This window comes from Mirounga leonina, unplaced genomic scaffold (assembly GCF_011800145.1).
Source record: "Mirounga leonina isolate KUSES-001 unplaced genomic scaffold, KU_Mleo_1.0 Mir_174, whole genome shotgun sequence".
NCBI lineage: Eukaryota > Metazoa > Chordata > Mammalia > Carnivora > Phocidae > Mirounga > Mirounga leonina.
In genome coordinates this window covers 53,796,206-53,815,296 of record NW_023270451.1, presented here as the reverse complement: position 1 = coordinate 53,815,296, position 19,091 = coordinate 53,796,206, and the positions used below count along the sequence as shown (strand labels likewise).

Here is a 19,091-nt window from a genome sequence, read left to right as displayed (position 1 = left end):
AGCAAACAAGTTACTTTTAATGAAAACCCTCAAAGAGAAAGGAAAAAAGGATGTGGCCTCAGTGTTAGGAAGGAAAGGGACTTTCTGATAGGCCAGGGCCTATGACTTGTGTCCTGCTTAGGTCCCATAGCACTGAGGAAAAGGGATGGGGGCCACATCCTGAACATGGCTGAACTGTCTCTAGGCACTTTCAGTCACAAAACACAGTGACTTCACAAACATCCACTTGGGTTTGTCTGTCTCTAATCTCACTCATCATTTTTTTCCAATTTCCAAATTTTTCCTTTCCTATTCTTTCTTTTAAAAGACCCTCTAGGGGCGCCTGGGTGGCTCAGTCGGTTAAGCATCTGACTCTTGATTTCCACTCAGGTCACGATCTCAGGGTCATGAGATTAAGCCCTGTATCTGGGCACTCAGCATGGAGTCTGCTTAAGATGCTCTCCCTCTCCCTCTGCTCTCTGCCCCCCACCACTTGCTGTGTCAAAAAATAAAAAATAAGGGGCGCCTGGGTGGCTCAGTCAGTTAAGCGTCTGCCTTCGGCTCAGGTCATGATCTCAGGGTCTTGGGCTCTTGGCTCAGCGGAGAGTCTGCTTCTCCCTCTGCCCCTCCTTGTGCGTGCTCTCTCTCTCTCTCTGTCTCAAATAAATAAATGAAATCTTAAAAAATAAAATAAAATAAAAAATTAAATAAAAAAATTAAATCCCCTCTAAAGTCAATATAAACATAAACAGTATATTTGTACCCTGGATTTGTATACGTCTGAGCTCTTTGGCCACCCTAATGCCTCCTAGGACAGAAAACAAAGTAGAGAAATTGATAATTAATGTGAAGGTATGTAACTCCAAAATGTGCCAGTAACTCTGAACGATATGATTTTGTGTGTATTTGACCCTTCCTACTAAAAGATCAGAGGTAGAAAAGAATAATAAGGGGGGAAACTATCTTAATCATGAAGCCAGCTCTCTTCTGCCCAGCTTCCCAACCTGTTCTATGGGTTTTAAATGGATGCTTTAAGTGTCGTATGCTTTCAGCCACAATGCTCAAGGTTAGCACTTGAAAAGTAATGTGTTTTCCATTGCATGCAGTATTCTTATTATCAAAGTAAAACTCTGATATTTAACATAGACCATTAGTGTAATGGATGGAACGCGACACTCATCTACTAGATGAAATCATCAGTGCCCATCCTACCTTCTACCTTCCTTTTCAATGAAGCATCAGCACCATACTTTGTGTACTTTGGTAATACACCATTTCGAGTTCACTGTTGTTAAAGTGTAATCTTTTTAGAAAATTGTCACATTCCCTTTTTTTGGATTACCATTTAGTTTTTTATTTAGGCTGTGTGTTTATTATGTTTAAAAACATAAGAAAATTTGTACAATGCAGGGACCACTTTTTTTCATATATAAAAATCGACTCGGGGTGCCTGGGTGGCTCAGTTGGTTAAGCGACTGCCTTCGGCTCAGGTCATGATCCTGGAGTCCCTGGATCGAGTCCCGCGTCGGGCTCCCTGCTCGGCGGGGAGCCTGCTTCTCCCTCTAACCCTCCCCCCTCTCATGTGCTCTCTCTCTCTCTCTCTCTCTCTCTCATTCTCGCTCTCTCAAATAAATAAATAAATCTTTAAAAAAAAAAAATCGACTCGACTCTTACCACCCAGAGATAACCTTCGTGGTTAACGTTAGGGGATATAAGCTTCTTGACTATTATATATAGATTTTTTTTTTTTTTAACATAAGAGGTACCTGTCCATACTGTATTGTACCTTGCTTTTTCAATTCTATCGAAAAGCTTTGCCTATTATCCTTCCTAAGCCTCAGTTTTAGTGACTGCAGAAAAATTTTGATGTGTGACTGTATAAGAGTATACATAACCAATTCCCGATGATTTAACTTTTGGTATAATTTTAATTTGTCATTTTTAATTTGTGGTGTAATTTTTCATGGTATCTTAGAGCTTTTTGTTAAACTGTGAAAAAGTAAATCCACAGTTTTTTCATAAAAAATGATGGAGAAATATTAACATATGGAAATTCATTGTTTATGTATCTGCTTAGGGAAATACTTTCTTGCCTGGAGAGACAACTATAATTGAATATACTTGTGGCAATCATTTATAATAAATTTAATAATATTAATTTTCTGAAATCCTACTAAGATTAAATATACTGAAACTCAAATGTTTTATTCAATTTAGGAGAGCACAAGCTTCATTTTATTCCTGCCTTGATTGGCCCTTTCCTAGAAGTGACCTTGATACCCCAGCCAGATCTCCGGAATGTCATGATTCCTATTTTTCATGATATGATGGACTGGGAGCAGAGGCGGAGTGGCAATTTTAAACAGGTAGGCGGATGAGCTTCTCAGAGCAGTTGGGGAGAATTTCATTTCTCCTCGAGCATCTCTGAGCTACCAGATTCAACTCCGAGTTGGGAAATGAGCACCGAGCCAGCTGTCAAGGGACTTAGATTCTAGCCTCGCCTGCCTTCTCCCATTCCCGTGGCCTTGGTCACCTCTCCAGTCCTATGTTCCCCTGAGCCTCTGGGGGAGCTCTAAAATCCCTTTCTGCTGAAAAATTCTGTGATTTCCGGGGTCTCTGCTGAAGAGCTGGCAGGGACTTGTTCTGTTCCCAGTCAGACACAACACGGAGGAATCAGAAGCTTAATGATTCTTAAAATCATTGACCTCTCTGTGGTCTGCACATTGCTCCTGGCGAATGGCTAGGTTTTGAGCGTTTGATGCACAGTATGTTTTATTGCTTTTTGCTTGAAGTGTTGATAATTAATTTAAACCAGAGAGCAGTGGAAATTCTTGCATCTAGATTCCTGGATGAGCCTATTATTTCTCATTGACATAGGTTCTGATTGCTCTGCTCCAGTTTTGGAAAGAATAGATGTTTTTATTGCAAAACCAGATTACATAAGAAATCAGCTGCTTTTGCCACGCCAGGTCACTCAAGTTGGAGATAGTCGCTTTCTTTCTGTTCGCATTGTCACCTCACTGACCTGTACTCAGTCATCTGTGTGAAGGATCTGCTTCCCCCCCCACTTCATGCTTCTCCAAATGAAGGGCTTTCTCAAATTTTAGGAATGATTATCAACTCTATGAGCGAGCTGAGTGCATACACAGAACCCTCCTCCTGCAGAAGCATGGCATTTTACCTGTATTGATATCTCATTTCAAGAAAGCTAATAACTGAATGGAAGGCTATTTTAAAATTGTACGTGCATGGGGGGGACCCGCTCTCCTTCCCTTTGGTCTTCATAGCCTTATTAGAATTTGGTTCAAAGGAATAACTGAGCTTAGTCCTTTGACAAAGTCAAATATCCCTCCCAATCTGTAGTAGCTTACCTCTCTCTGACCATGCAGGGGTGTTTGATTTTTTGTCTTTCTGCCTCAGATAGATGAAGGGATATTTCTGCTTGCCTGATAGTCAAGGCCCAAGGAGTTTACATTCTTGAAGATACAAATGTTTTGACTGCAGTTTTTTGGGAAATATGTCCCTTCTCTCTCATGTAGCTTATTGCTGACTTAGACTATTTCTATGGATCTACCATCTGTACATGGATAAGGCAAGTTCTCAACTTGAGCAAAGATTTAGTGCAACCTCGAACTGTTTTGAGAAAGAAAATAGATACAAAACACATCAAAGATTTAAATTAATGTCAGTGGGTATGTTACTTTGCTACTGTTCTTACACATCTAGTGATTTTTAAAAAAATAAATAAATAAGTAGACTTGCCAGTTTTTATAGCTCTTAAAAAAATTCAAATGTTTAAGCTGGGCTGCAAGCATTTGTGTTTGAGTCAACAAATAGATGTCTTTGGTGGCGGCAAATGATACCCCTCTGGGAGTTTGAAGTCACGTTGCTCCATCTCAGTTAGCCCCCTAGAATTCCAAGGGGGTGTCTGCTATTAACCACAGCTTATGATAATGTTGCTTTCACAAAATTTACTGTGGTTTTTTTCCCTTGCAGATATAAATACGTTTCGGTTTGCCTAGAGATCCCACTTGTGAAGGGGAGGAAAGGGAGTAATATTTGGGTATGTTTCAGGTGGAAGCCAAGCTAATTGACAAGCTGGATAGCCTGATGTCCGAAGGCAAAGGTGATGAAACATACCGCGAGCTCTTCAACAGTATGTGAGTAATACGTGTATCTCCAGTCGATTCCATTCAGAGGATTTGGTGTCAGTCCTGGGCAGCTGAGAGCTGCAAAGATAGCTTGGGTCTCACAGGAGTGCTTTGTCTTTGTGGAGTGTGAAATAAAGGATAATTGCCTAACTCTGGTGAATGGATCTTATTATGTTGATGATTAGACCCGTCTCCTTATTTTAATCTCTGATTAGCTCAGGTCACTTGTGTTCTGTAACAAATCTCACTCTTTTCAAGCCTAAGTATTAAAGCTGGGGCTGCAAGATAATGATTTTTTTTTTTTTAAGATTTTATTTATTTGAGACAGAGAGAATGAGAGAGAGAGAGCACATGAGAGGGGGCAGGGTCAGAGGCAGAAGCAGGCTCCCTGCCGAGCAGGGAGCCCGATGCAGGGACTCCAGGATCATGACCTGAGCCGAAGGCAGTCGCTTAACCAACTGAGCCACCCAGGCGCCCTGCAAGATAATGATTTTAAGTAGGGGTTAAGAGGGGGAAAAGGGGGGGGGGGGGGGGGGGTACAATGGTGTGATTATGGTGTTCGTGTGCAATGCTTTCCAAAGCAGGATATCCTTGGCTGATTTGTTGATGGGGAAATTAACCTACCTGGCATCTGTTTTTCAGCACTTGATTTGATTCATGGATATTGATTGCTCACTCAGCGTTAGTAATTGCTTTCTAAATGTTCTTATTAGAATATCACAGAAGCAAGTTGTTTTTAGTAAATTCTGTGATTTGGATTTGGATGGAAGCTAGAACAACAACAGACTTAAGGGGAGTTTGAGGTTGTCTTTCCTAATAGAATGTGATCGCAGTCCAGGGTGAATGGCTTATCCCAAGTTTTCATCACGGTGTGAGATGGTCAGAGAGTTCATGTAAGAGTGTTCTAGAACGTTAGGGTTTGAATTCCAACACTTGTTTTCTCTACAGTTTTCTATGGATCTTAGCCACTTTCAGTCCTAGTATATTGATAAAGTGCTTCTTTTTGAAGGCAGGACTAGCTCATTGTGCCTGGAAAATGTTTGCAATTCTTTCGGAAGTATAGGAATCATTCAGCGATACATTTTTCTGTCACAGAGTATGCTCTGCCTCGTATGTGTGCCCAAGCGTCACTTCAAACTATGAATGCTTCAGAACTGATAGCCAAATGCCAAGTTGTATACTTGGTTTTATGATCATTAATTTAGAAAAGTAGATATATTAGTATCCAGGTTTAGAAAGTATTATTAGTGACTGACAGGTTTCAAATTGCCTGATTCAAAATCATCCCTGAACCTTTTAAGAAAATTACATTCAAAGGAAAAGCCAAGAAGGGGTATACAGATTTCTTGGGATGATGGTGGGTGATGATAAAATACATTCTTTGTACTGACTCCTGAACAAAACCATTTTCTTCTGATACTGTAATTAAACTGGAACTTTTAGTAATTATTCACCAAGCCCTCGTTCAGTCTAGTATACAAAGCGTCTGTGTTTCATGACAGCTAGAGTTTAGCAAGAACTCTGATTAAAACCTCATCTAGTGTAATAAATTGCCTTTGAAAACTCCTCTCATTTCAGTTATTAGTCCTTGGTTTGAACAAAGAACTAAAATGAGAAAGCACTCAGTGAAATGAATCTCTTGAGATTTGTGATTAATTATTTATAATAAATTCACAAGATTAATAAATATATCATTTTATAGTGCCTCTTATCTACTTTAATAAAGGCCTATAGCTTGCAATTTGGATTGCTTGTGTATAAATGGGGCTTTGAAACAGAAGATGTACCTTGACATTAGAATCAAACCAGTAATTAATATATTAAGCCTCTGTAGTTAAGACTGTTTTAAGGTGCCTGATTCGTTCAATGGAGATTATTTTTCTTTTGTGATTTTTAGCATATTATTAGAAAGGTTACTATAAATATTTTTCTTTCATGCTTTTCTCATCAGCATACTGGGATTAAATAAAACCTAAAGTGATAATTAAATACCATTACTACCTGGGCTCAGAAAAGAAAGTGAAAAGCTAACTATATTTCAGGAAACAATGAAATGTTTCTTTGGCTATAGAAGTCACCGTGAATTAGTATAAGCACAGTGAGTCACTGCACACGTTATGAATTAGGAACACATGCCGTTATGGTACAGATTCTCATTTGTTCTCTGTCGTTCATATCGAAAACTTCTTCAAATTGTCCAGAAGCTGAAAGTAGCTTCCTGCTTCCTGAACATGTAGGAGTTGCAATGGTTTCCTTCCTAAGAGCTTGCTCACCTTTCCCCACCCCCACCCCCAACATTATCTTCACGGACCCATACTCCATCTTTTTGAATAAGTACGAGTCAGGATTTATTATTTTTGATAATGCTGCAATTGTAGATCATAGACACCAGTGTGAAATCTCCAGCATAGAGTGTCAGAACTAAATTCTGCTTCCCCTGGCTCTGCTCGGTTCACTCGTTTGGTTTTATTTACCGAGCACCTCCCTGGGTCAGGTACTCTCCTAGGGCTGGGGACCCTGCAGTGACTGTGCGGTGGGAGCACACAGTAGGGCACTTTCCAGAAGAGCCACCATCCCTCGCACTTCTTTCTCATGTGTTGCTCTAAATAATTAAATAAGACTCCAAGTCATTTCAAAGGTCTTTATTTGACGATCACACATTTAATTTTAGAGTGGATATGCGACACAGATCTCAGGTGTCCGACTCTTTGGATTAAGAAGAGCATGGGCAGACACAGGTGTTTCGTGTAGGAGTGATGGCCTCAACAACATTGCATGAGGATGTAGACAGAAGCAGATTTAGGGTCAGATCCTACCTCCCCCTGTTAATATTTTTTCACAGAGTAAGAGCCTGCTGAGCATTATGCCATCCTATAGGATTCTGGTTTATCCTGCTCTCCAGTGTTATGGAGGCCCATTGCCTATCAACTAGCAATAAGAAATCACCCTTTACTGTTACTGGATGAGTTCACTGTGTACTCAGCAAGGGCACGTGGGCATGATTATAGACCAAATAAAAACACCCAGTCTCACCGAAGTTATCTAGACTCTTCTCTTCTTTCTGACAGGCTCCCCTTCTCAGTTAAACTGGGAGAACAAGCTTCCCGACTGAAAGAACAAGCCTGGCTGTGAAAGCGGATGAATTGGGTTCTAGACTTGGTCCTAACATTTGGGTCTGGGATTAGTCAAGGTTAAGCGGACTCTGCAGAATTGTGCCTCTTCTTACAAGAGGGTTTATGTAGCTCTGATTTCTTACTGCATCAGGAGGCTGTGCAAATTAATGAAATTCATGCCCACAAAAGAAGTCTCCATATATTTTTAGAATTATTACTTAACTTGAGTTCTTTGTTTTTCAGCCTGTAAAGTATATGAGGTGTGGGCTGTCACTTGGGGAAATTTCTACATCATCCTGCATTGCTTTGGCAGGCAGATTTGCATTTGAGTACTTGGTTCAATACCAGTTTGGCATTTAAGCTCAAAACAGGTGCTGTTCAGAGGGTTCTTAAAAGAAAACACATTTTAAACAAACTAGGGGACCTTCCCCAGGAGATTAGTCAGGGTGGGCTCCATCCCATGGTGTACAGCTTCTCTCCCTCCCTCCCCCCACTTAATCTAGGAAGCAGTTCAGAATAAACCAGGAAACAAATGCTCAGGGATGCATAGGCAACAGATGAGGAGACAAGACAGAAGGCTGGGTGCTGGAATGGCAACACCGAGAAGAAATGGGGAGGGAAATTGGGAGAGAACCTAGCCACAGAAAGGAAGAAAGCAAGGAAGGAAGGAAGGAAGCAAGCTAGCTAGCTTTGGCAGAACAGCTTTTTCCTTTAATATTTATTTTTCCTTTAAGCACAATATATGATTGGCTTAGATTGTACTTGTGAGAAATGTTTTCTCTGTTATTCCCGAAACCAAGATGAAAGGGAAACAAGATTTTAGACAGAAAAGATCATTAAATGCAGAGGGGTGGGGAAGGATCCTCACATTGCCATGCCTGTGTTCTTACTTTTATCTTTTGGGGAAAGTTCAGTGATAAAGGCTTTGCCAAGTGTATGCTTAATTTGCCAAGAGGCAGGAGTGAAAGTCAAACAGATCCTAATTATTCTGATTGTTGTGATTTTGTGTTTACATAGTTCTTCTGCTCCAAGGTGCTTAAGATTAGGGAAAATATAGGAGGAGAGATGTGGTTCGGTACTTGTCATCAATCTGCTCTAACAACCACATAGACAATCCCCTGTGATTAATGACAAAATGAATGAAACTGTTGAGTGAGTGCACAGATAGTACAATATGTATTGAGTGGGCAAATGTGAAGGGAAAGGAAAAAACGCAAAACGTCATACCGTCTGTACAAGGATTTTCCTCTAGCAGTTGCATTGCAGTAAAATTGCCTGGATGAAGATGCATTCTACCGAGAGGTAGGAAAACATTTTTATGTGAATAACAGGAAGATCTTATTTCAAAGTAAACTTAGAGGTACTCCTGTTTTCGCTTTTCGCGGTGTTATTTGCTGTGGTAAGGTTCAAGCCTCTGTTAGTGTAAGAGAGAAGCTAGGGGAGAATGCCTTTGAGCTGTGGGGTGCTTGTATATTTTGAAAATATGATCATATGCATGTGTTCGTGTTTTATGACTTGGATAATCTGAAATCAATTTGCTTTGTCAATGCTTCCTGGATTAGAATTCCACTATTTGGTCCCTATCCTAGGTAAGACATTGTGTGTAAATCGTGCTACTTGTGAGATGTTGCAGTGGTTGCTAAGGCATTTAAGGTACTGATGAAAGTAAGATGGTTGTCATGGTGACTGATAAAAATAAATGTTGAAAATGCCCTGGGTTCTTTCTTTTCCAGTCTACTAAAGAAAATTGAGCGGGAAACATGGAGGGAAAGTGGCGTTTCATTAATTGCCACTGTAACTCGTCTGATGGAGAGGTTGTTAGATTACAGGTAAGCAGAGTCCCCTGCTTCCCAGGAGTGCTGCGCTCCAGCTGGGAAATCAGAGTTAGGATCCAGTCAACTTCCCGCTGGAGTTAATCATCAGCCCACAGAACCTTATGCAGTAAGATAATGGACTTCTAACTTGCTGGCTCTGAGTTTTTAGTTGATTTTTGCCCCTTTTTCTCTCTTTTGTTCGGTGGACCATTCTTTCAAAGTCTGAGTGAATTGAGAAGGTTCTCAGAGTCCCATGAGTAAAGGGATCTTTTTTGGTGTTTAGACTCAGCCATTAGAACCAGTAGATCCTTCCGTTTTAGGGTGAAGACGGTGTTACAGAGAATTGTACGGTCAGGCTGCTTTCTTATGAAAGGGGGGGTGGGGTGCGAAGCGCACACTGTTACCTTTCATAGACCTAATTTTTTGATTTTTTAAATTAGCTCAACTGTTAAAGCAGTTCATCCCACTTAAATGCATGGTGTTTTTCTTTTAAGAATGAAACCCTCATTCTTGTTGTTGATGGCCAGGCTTCCAGCTATTTCCCACCTCTCTGGAAGAAGGTGTATAAGAACACATCTTCACTCCACCTTCTCCTGCCCACACCCCCCCCCCCCCCCCCCCCACCCCCGCCCCACGCTACTGAGAGGGAGCAGAGCCCACAGGCAAGGGAAATGCGCCGCAGAAACTGGTGCTCAGGAGGGTCTCACCTGAGATCCTACAGCCTAGGGCCACTCCCCTAGTCCCCAGAGCCTCCTTCTCAACAGCAACTTGCGATTTGCCTCGGGTCTCTGACAGTACTCCCCACCCCCCCTCCCCCAGACGAAACTGTGTTTGTCCCTAATAAGGAAGTTCTGAGTTCTGACTCTTGCTTTTTGTTTTTAGGGACTGCATGAAAATGGGAGAGGTAGATGGCAAAAAGATTGGCTGCACAGTTAGCCTTCTGGTTAGTAAACTATTCCCCTTTTCCTCCTTCTATCCTAACGTTTGATTTTTCACAGAAATACTGTTTGTTTTTAGTTTACAATGTGTTTTTATCTGGCTGTTTCTTAGAAGAGCTTGGAAGTGTTTTCAAAAGAAGCATAGCAAGCTTCAGGTTGAATTAAGTCCCAGAAAATTCTCAGCTGCGAACATTGCAGAATGCACGCACTGCATCCCCTGAGGCTTTGTGAGATCAGAGAGCAATGCCCCCTCCTCTCCTGTGGAGCTTTACCATCGGGGAGTCTTCTGTGGCTTTCCTAGAAGAAGGCACCATGTCCCCAGATAGAGGTCTTTTTACTTCTGTATAGACAGTTTCTTTCTGTACTTCTTATATTCATTCTACATTTTAATGAATATTAGTCATCTCTTCTTCTGTGAACAAATGACAGTTTCTGTTTAACATACTAATTTTCACTCTCTAGCTTGTTTGCAAATTGTCTAATACCATTATTGTGAAGTTTTGCATTATAACTGCGATGACCATATAATTGATCACCCAAAGAGGACATTTTTTAGGAGTAAAATTAAATATTACATAAGGAAGACAGGCTAAACCACAATTGTCCTGGAAAAGTAAATTGTATGAAAATGTCTCATCACTAACTGATAAAAAGGATGGTATTCTCACCACAGAACTAAAGAATGACCATACATAGAGACATTCATATATATATATATATATATATATATATATATATATATATACCCTATATATGTAAATATATAGGGTATATTGATGCCTTTGAAAGTTTCCCTTAGTCAGATATGAAATACAGGAATATGTGACTGCTTCCAGGTCTAAATTTGTGAGTGCCATGGTTTCTTTTTCTCATATTGCAGAATAGATGAAACTTCATCAGCTATTCTAAGTACTGGTACAGACGTTCTTCTCCTGACTCTAATTGTTGGAATCGCTCACATGCCCTGCTGGTCTCTCTTTGCTGTCACCGTGGAAGTGTCTTTTGCCCCCACCCTCATCTGTCTTGTCCTAGCTCACCGGCTGCAGTCTTTCCAGTCTGTTCTGTCTCTTCCCCTCACAGCCCCTTGTCAAAGCTCAGGACTTCTTCTCTCTTGTTATCAGTTTCCCTAATTTGTGTCCTCACTGCACTCTGCTTCACCTCCGAGTAGATGCCTGTGTCCTTCTTTACCACACCCACTGATTGTTCCACATTTTTTTTTCTTTTCTTTTCTTTATTTTTTTAAATTTTTTTGTTCCACATTTTTAACTCTTGTCCCACATCCCCACCTCCAAACTCGGTCACTAAAAATAGTGAGACTCGAGAGTCCTCTATCCAGCCCCATCTTGTGGTGCGCTTTCTGACATAATTTTTGTCATCAGACCCAGCAGTGACCTCAGGCCCCCAGGCCAGACTCACAAGGTCAGCCCACTCACCTCCCCTCTGAGCCCTCATTTCTAACCTCAAACATCGTCATTATTAAGTCTTCCCCACTGTCTTGTCTGCTACTGCCAGCCCTTTACCACGTTCGAGATCCTCAGCCTGAGCTGCCTCTGTGTCCCTACCTGTGCATCAGTGTTTGGGCAGAAGAACCAAGTGCTCTGTGAGCTTTCAGTCTTCTTAGTCCATCTGCTTAACCCCAGCTTTTCCCCAACGCTGGCCACAGAGTTGCATAAATAACCTCAAAGGATAACCTTAACCTTTTTCCAGAAGAACCTTCTTCCCTTGTCTCCATCTTCTGCCACAGTGCCTTCTGTGTGGAGGTAAACAGGTACATGCAGACTCTGGGTTCATTTCCTCAGTTGGCGTAACAGAAGAGATCATTTCCCTGGATGACAGAATGAATGCTCTGCCCGAAATATGTGTAGTCCCCCATAGGAATCAGCCAGAGACCTAATAAAATCAGTGGCCCCAGCAGGATTCACTTGACACAAAGAATTTATCCTTTTGGCTTTGCATTGACCAAGAACAGTCTTTATAGAAAATGTTAACATTGTTTTAAAAGATTTTATTTATTTATTTATTTATTTATTTATTTATTTATTTATTTATTTATTTGAGAGAGAGTGAGACAGAGCATGACCTGGGGGAGAGGCAGGTAGAGAGGGAGACGCGGGCTCCCCAGTGAGCAGAGAGCCCGACACGGGGCTCGATCCCAAGACGCTGGGATCATGACCAGAGCAAAGGCAGGTGCTTAACGGACTGAGCCACCCCTGTGCCCCGAAAATGTTAACATTTTGAAAGCTGTTCTAATTTCAAACTAGCACAAGAATGCTTATTATCAAAGTGCCAAATATGTAACTTTGAAGCTAATCTTTTTAGCTTCTAGTCCATATGGAAAGTTCTTGATGTTTTCCAGTAGTAATATGGTTGTCTTCAGCTACTCACTTCCTCTTAGAGATTTTCCTTAACTCTTTGGAAAGATTAATTCAAGGTTGTCTTCAGGAGAGCTCTGGCTTCCTTCACAAGATTGAAGTTAAACTGTAGTGTTAAATTGGTCAAAATGCATAATGTTTGACATGACTCATACTAGGAAATGCAATTATTGTTTTGTTCTTTGTGTCACAAGTTTTGCCAGACATATGTGAAAAATTCTCATCTGCTGACTGGAGAGATGTTTCTTCTTTTTTTTTTAAGGAGAATTATTCACTTACAGAGTGATCGCTTATTTTGTTCCCCAAAAATGCTGCTTCTTACCAGAAAGCTATTAAAGCAAAGTAAAAAGTCTGCTGTGGGGTTGTTAGACTTGTGTTTATAGTACAACAAATCTTGCTAATTAAAATGATTTTGTTCATAGTAAGAGAGATGTGAATAACATTATTTACTTAGATTTTTAAGGAATGCCAAGATCTATAGGAGACAAGAGGAAAAGGGGGAGGATAATGGTATAAATTGGAAGAAAAAAATCTATGAGGCATTCAACTAAATGTCAGTGTCTCAAGGTTATAAGAGTTCTCATATTGAAGAACAGACACTATTAGGTAGTGGACAGAAGGTACATTTGACAGAAGGTCCGCAGGCTTGAAGCCAAGTGCAAGTTAAGCAACCACATTGGCTCTTTGGTTCATCACCAGAGCCCTGTCTAGCTAATCAGTTTCAAAGATTTTTAGAATTCCTGGTCTTTCCCCCTTAAGGAAAACCTGTCACTCCTTCAGGTCAACTGGATTTATCCCCCTATCACTGCTCATTTTCCCTTCTTCCCCATACCAGCGAGGATCAGTCAACAACAGTGATAACAGTTCAGAGGGCTTGTGCAGCGATTTCATAATGCACAATGATCTGCTAACAATAAGTGCCCCATTTAGAACCTCACAACATCCTGCTTTTGCTGGAACTTAATGTCATGTACGTTTTTGTTCCTATGTTTACTAAGTTCAGTAAGGGCTAAGGTACTTTGTAGGATGTGGTGAAGGAGTACGTGTGGGTGTTTATAGCTTACAGCTTTAAAGAGCCAACATAATGTGTCCAGGTATGTCAAAGTTGAATCTTTCATAACTAATGTTAAAACATTTTAGAGAAGGTTAGTAAGATCCAGATACTTTTTTAAAAATAAAATATCTTCGATAAGCATGCCCCTCTAATAATAGTTTGAAATCTCTTGTTAATAATCCCTTTACTGGAGATTTTGAAACTCCAACACAAGTAAGAAACTCAGAATAATACCTTACCAATAAAGAGCATTTTCATTTACCCTCTTTTATGTGATTCTTCAGGGGAAGAAAAAATGCTTTTACATTATTTTTATTCATCCTTACCTATAGATCTTAGAAACTTTTTTTTTCTTCAGAGCAAATATGTTTACAATTTGAAATTAAGCTATCCTTTGAATATCGGTGCTCAGGTTTAGTAAGCAGATTCATCTGTTATGTTATTTTTAGTATTTTTTTAGTTGAATAGGCAGTAACACTAACAAAAAAATAATAGAGTACCAAAGAAATGTGAGTCACTGGCAGTAACACTCCCCAAGTATTACGAGCTTATCCAATAATTGCTAAGTAATGTTTAACACAGTGTTGCATTAAAAGTATATCACTGGGCCTCCTTCCTTAATTTTTAAAAAGACATTTATATGGAAAAATACATCCATTCTTATAGTTCCAGACACGGAACTTCACAGAGTAAAAAGCAGCTGTTTGCAGGTCTAACTGTTGAGGAATGATCCGTACTTGTATTCTTCTTTACAGAACTTCTATAAGACTGAACTAAACAAGGAAGAGATGTATATACGCTACATCCACAAACTCTATGATCTGCATCTCAAAGCGCAAAACTTCACAGGTAATTCTGTCTTTTGGCTCAGGCTGAGGAGAGTGGGCTGGACACTGGTGTATTATACATGGTCACTCCTTTGCTTTGGATAATTAGAGCTGAGGACTCAAGCATTTGTACTTGGAAATTGAAATTTTTAGTTGGATCTATGTTTCTAGGTACTTCATTTTAATTTATTGGCTTTTTTACTATATCTCTTGGCATTGTTTTTTAGAGGTTGCTTTTGGGAGTACAAAATACATATCTCACTTCTCATCATACTTACAGTTGGTATTTTACCACTTCAAGTTAAATAACATTATGTTGTAGTTGTCCTACGTATTACGTGTGCATACATTGAAAACCCCACCGGATAAAGTAATTTTTACTTTAACAGTTATACCTATTTTAAAGAATTTAAGAGGATTAAATAGTCTGTCAAATTTGTTCATATATTTACTGTTTGTGTTGCTCTTTCTTCCTTCATGGAAGTTCTCAGTTCCTCTTTGTTACTGTATTTATTCAACCTAAAGAACTTGTCTTCATATTTCTTTTAAAGTAGATCCAGTGGTGGGGCGCCTGGGTGGCTCAGTCGTTAAGCGTCTGCCTTCAGCTGGGGTCATGATCCCAGGGTCCTGGGATCGAGCCCCGCATCGGGCTCCCTGCTCCGCGGGGAGCCTGCTTCTCCCTCTCCCACTCCCCCTGCTTGTGTTTCCTCTCTCGCTGTCTCTCTCTGTCAAATAAATAAAAATCTTTAAAAAAAAAAAAAAAAAAAAGTAGATCCAGTGGTGAGGGGCACCAGCGTGGCTCAGCCAGTTGGGCGGCTGATTCTTGATTTCTGCTCAGGTCATGATCTCACAGTTGTGGGATTAAGCCCCAAGTAGGGCTCTGGGCTCTGTGCTCAGTGTGGAGTCTGCTGCGGATTCTCTCTCCCTCTCCTTGTCTCTCTTTCTCTTTCTTAAATAAATAAATAAAATCTTTAAAAACAAAACAACAACAAAAAAGTAGATCTAGCAGTGAAGAATTTCTCATTGTGTTCCTTCATCGGAGAGTGTCTTCATTTTGCCTTCATCCCTGAAGGATACGTTTGCTGGATATTGAATTCTAGTTCGATAGTTCTTTTGTTTCAGTATTTGAAAAATGTTGCTGTGCTGTCTTCTGGCCTCCATGGTTTCCTATGAGAGATCAGTCATCTAAATTGTGTCCCTGTGTGTAATGTATAAGTTTCTCTGCTTGCTTTCAAGACTTTATCTTTGGTTTCCAGCAGTTTGATTATGATGTATATGGGCATGGCTTTCTTTAAGATTATCCTGTTTGGGTCCATGGTGTTTCTTGAATTTACAGACTTATTTCCTTCACCAGATTTGGGAATTTTCAGGCATTATTTCCTCAAATGTATTTTCTGCACTGGTCCTTCTCTTTTGGAACTAGAAGGGACATGAATGTTAGGCCTTTTGGTATTGTTCTGTAAGTTCTTGGGGATCTGTTCATTTTTTGTCCCAATTTTTCTTCTTTCTTGTTCAAATTAGGTAATTTCTACTGGTCCATTTGCAAGTCCAGATTCTTCTGTGCCATTTCCATTCAGCTACTGAGCCCTTCCAGTGAAATTTTAATTTTTGTTACTGTATCACCTGTTTCTAAAATTTCCTTTCCCATTTTTGCTTTTTTTCTTTTCTTTTCTTTTCTTTTTTTTAGCTTCCATTTCTTTGGAGGGAAATTGTATCTTTCTGTTCAAGAGTGTTCCCTTTTACTTTAAGGAGCATGGTTATAATAGCTGCTTCATAGTATTTATCTGTAAATCCAACAACTGAATCTTGGGATTGGCATCTGTTAATTGACTTTTCCCTTTGAAACTTTTCAGTTATCCTGTTTCTTTGAAGTCATTTGGGGTTGTTTCATGAACATTTTGAATATTATGAGATCTGGGTTCTGTTAAAACCTTCTGGAGAATGTTGAGGGGTTTGGTTTTGTTTTGTTTTGTTTTAATTTCAGCAGACAGTCCAGTTAGATTCAAACCTCAAGTCCTAAACCACCTTCTGAAGGTTGTGATTCCAATGTCCACTTAATTTTCAAAGCCTTCGCCGTACTGTTCTGGTCTGTCCCGCATATATGTCACCCAGGGAGAGCCTGGGACCTAACCAGGGGTCTGTACCATAGTTCATTCCTCAAAAGCTTTGTTATGTTGATTCTGGTCTGTTCAATGTACGTGCAACTTGCAAGTGAGCCCAGGACATCATACACAACATTTAAAAATCCCTTTCTCTATGTGCCTCCTCTCTATGATCTTCCTCACTTTTCCTATCTCCCAAGGGCTCCTTTTCCTAGCACTCTCACTTAATCGGAGCCAAATTAGTCAAATCCAAGACTTGATCCTCCCCACACCGTGATGCATTCCCTATAGCTGGTCTTCCTGGGGGCCAAGCACTGAACATAAAAAAGCCGGGGATGCCTCTGCTTCCACTGTGAAGCCTTCCCTGTGTGCACCGCAGCTTTGTGCCATGTTCCCAGGACTTGGGGGGAGGCTAGAAGGTCAAAAGGACTCCATCCCGCAGAAGGGTCCTCTTCTCAACCCTCTGACCAGAGGAAATTTCCTGGGAGCTTTTCTTTCCGTTTCCCTTTGTGGTTCCAGGAGACCAGGACGGCAAAGCCAGGAGATATGAAAGGCAAAAAAATAAAAACTGCGAACTCACTATTTTATGATCATTCTTTGAGTATTGATTTTCTTACTCTGCCCACCTTCTCTTATTTACTCTTCAGAATCCTCCAAGAGTTACCTTATATATCATGCCTAGGGTTTTTAGTTGGGGAAGATACGATACAAGGTGCTCACTACATCGTAACCAGAAAAGAACCCTTTAACTGGATGTAGGAACTATAAATCTGAGTCTTTTGCCTCACCGTTCTTCCCAGGAACTCCTGAATTGTGGTCCTTCCTCCAGCTTTAAAAGAAAGCAATCCTTTCTGAGATGGTCCTTGTGTGGCCAGATTTTAAATAATGCTTCCAGCTAGTTTCACTGTATCGATTAACAGCATCACTCTTTTCTCAGTGTGGAGATCTTGATGTTCTCTTTGGTATTTCTGAGCCTCCCTCAAATAATCAGTCACCATGTTCTGTTGATTTCCCTTCCTAACAATCTCTCAAAACCACGTCCTTTTCATTGTTCCCACTCAAGCTGCCTCCATTAGGCCCTCATCATCTCACACCTGGGCTGTTTCTTAATTAGCACCAGAGCAGGGGACAGAAACTATAGCCTGCAGACCAACCACCTGATTTTGTGAAGAAAGCTTTATTAGAACTCAGCCACACCCACTTAAGCGGCCATGGTCTGTGGCTTCTTCTGTACCTACAAAAGGCAGAACTGAGTAGTTGCAGTGACCATGTGGCCTGCAAGCTAGATTATAAATCGTTATAAGTTATTATAATTATAAAGTTTTTACTGTCTGGCCCTTTAAGACAATTTCACCAGCCCGTTCTCTAGATATAACTGTTTTCAGTTGGTATCTTCTACAAAAAAAAAAAAAAAAGTTCAAACTCTTTATTCAAGGTCCATCGTAATAAAACCAACACCTGTCTCTGCAGCCTCATCTTACCACTTGGACTACATTCCTTGTCTCCATCCTTCAGGGAGTGTGCTTTTACCATCTTTTCCCGGAATTCTTTTCCTCTTCTTTCCCACGGCAACTCCATGCCCCCCCATCACCCCTCTCCCATGGGCTGAGTTCATGATTCCAACTCTTTTTCCATTGCACCTTTTTCAGGCTTCATTAAAGTACTTACCACATTGGGGCACCTGGGTGGCTCAGTTGGTTAAGCGACTGCCTTCGGCTCAGGTCATGATCCTGGAGTCCCGGGATCGAGTCCCACATCAGGCTCCCTGCTCAGCAGGGAGTCTGCTTCTCCCTCTGACCCTCCTCCCTCTCATGCTCTCTGTCTCTCATTCTCTCTCTCGCAAATAAATAAAATCTTAAAAAAATACCACGTTGTTTTTAACAGTTATATAAGAGGTGTGTTTGTGTGTGTGTGTGTTTGTATGTATATGTAGGTAGATAGCTAAAAGGTGAATTCCTTGAAGACAGAGATGATGTTTTCTTCTTAGTTTTCTCATTTCAGTGCCCAGCAATGTGAGTTTTTTTTCTTTAGAGAGAGAGAGCGAGCACACGTGCGCAAGTGGGGATAGGGCAGAGGGAGAGGGAGAGAGAGAATCTCAAGGCCTGACACCCAGCGCAGAGCCTGACACTGGGCTGGATCTCACGACCCTGAGATCATGACCTGCACCGAAACCTAGAGTCTGATGCTTAACTGACTGAGCCACCCAGGTGCCCCTGCAACATGAGATTTAAATAAATGCATCACCAATAAGTTTACTCAGTTAAATTTTAAGACCTGCAGAGATTTTTCTCCTTCAATATTGATATTCCTGAGTCACTAAGGAAGTCCCAGTATCTCTTCACACAGATGTGTTGATGGTTTTGGTTAGACTAAAATTTTGGAGGTATGTTGTCTGAGAGTTTAAATGACTATTTTTATAGTAGTTAGTAGCCAAATTTTGAGAGAAATGGTGAGCCTAGTTTTTATAGCTATGAAAACTACCTAGTGGACTTATTTTAAAGTCCATTAAAGAAGAAATGAGGGAGGGAACTAAGGACAAGCTCTTCCAGCTACATAACTGTTCTCTGAAACAGAGTCCAAATCTGTCTGATTATATTTTAGAAATGGGCAAATAGTTTTTCTTTAATTTGTTTACTGAACTTGCGGTCTTTATGTTCCCCAAAGTCATAAGAAATAAGTCCTCCTCCCCTGCAACATTTTACTCATCACTCCTCTGTCCTCATTTTTATGTGTCCTTGAAG

At 40.5% G+C, this 19,091-nt stretch overlaps 1 protein-coding gene across 5 annotated transcripts in view; it reads left to right on the top strand.

Moving 5' to 3' along the window:
* The window catches only part of DOCK4 (dedicator of cytokinesis 4), a 421,086-nt gene that overhangs the window by 350,553 nt on the left and 51,442 nt on the right, over positions 1–19,091 (top strand). For all 5 annotated transcript variants that reach the window (XM_035020946.1, XM_035020945.1, XM_035020944.1 and 2 more), the window contains 5 exons: positions 2,197–2,345; positions 4,054–4,139; positions 8,977–9,072; positions 9,940–10,000; positions 14,177–14,270. In XM_035020946.1, coding sequence (XP_034876837.1) covers positions 2,197–2,345; positions 4,054–4,139; positions 8,977–9,072; positions 9,940–10,000; positions 14,177–14,270 — 486 coding nt within the window. The remainder of the gene's footprint in view (positions 1–2,196; positions 2,346–4,053; positions 4,140–8,976; positions 9,073–9,939; positions 10,001–14,176; positions 14,271–19,091) is intronic.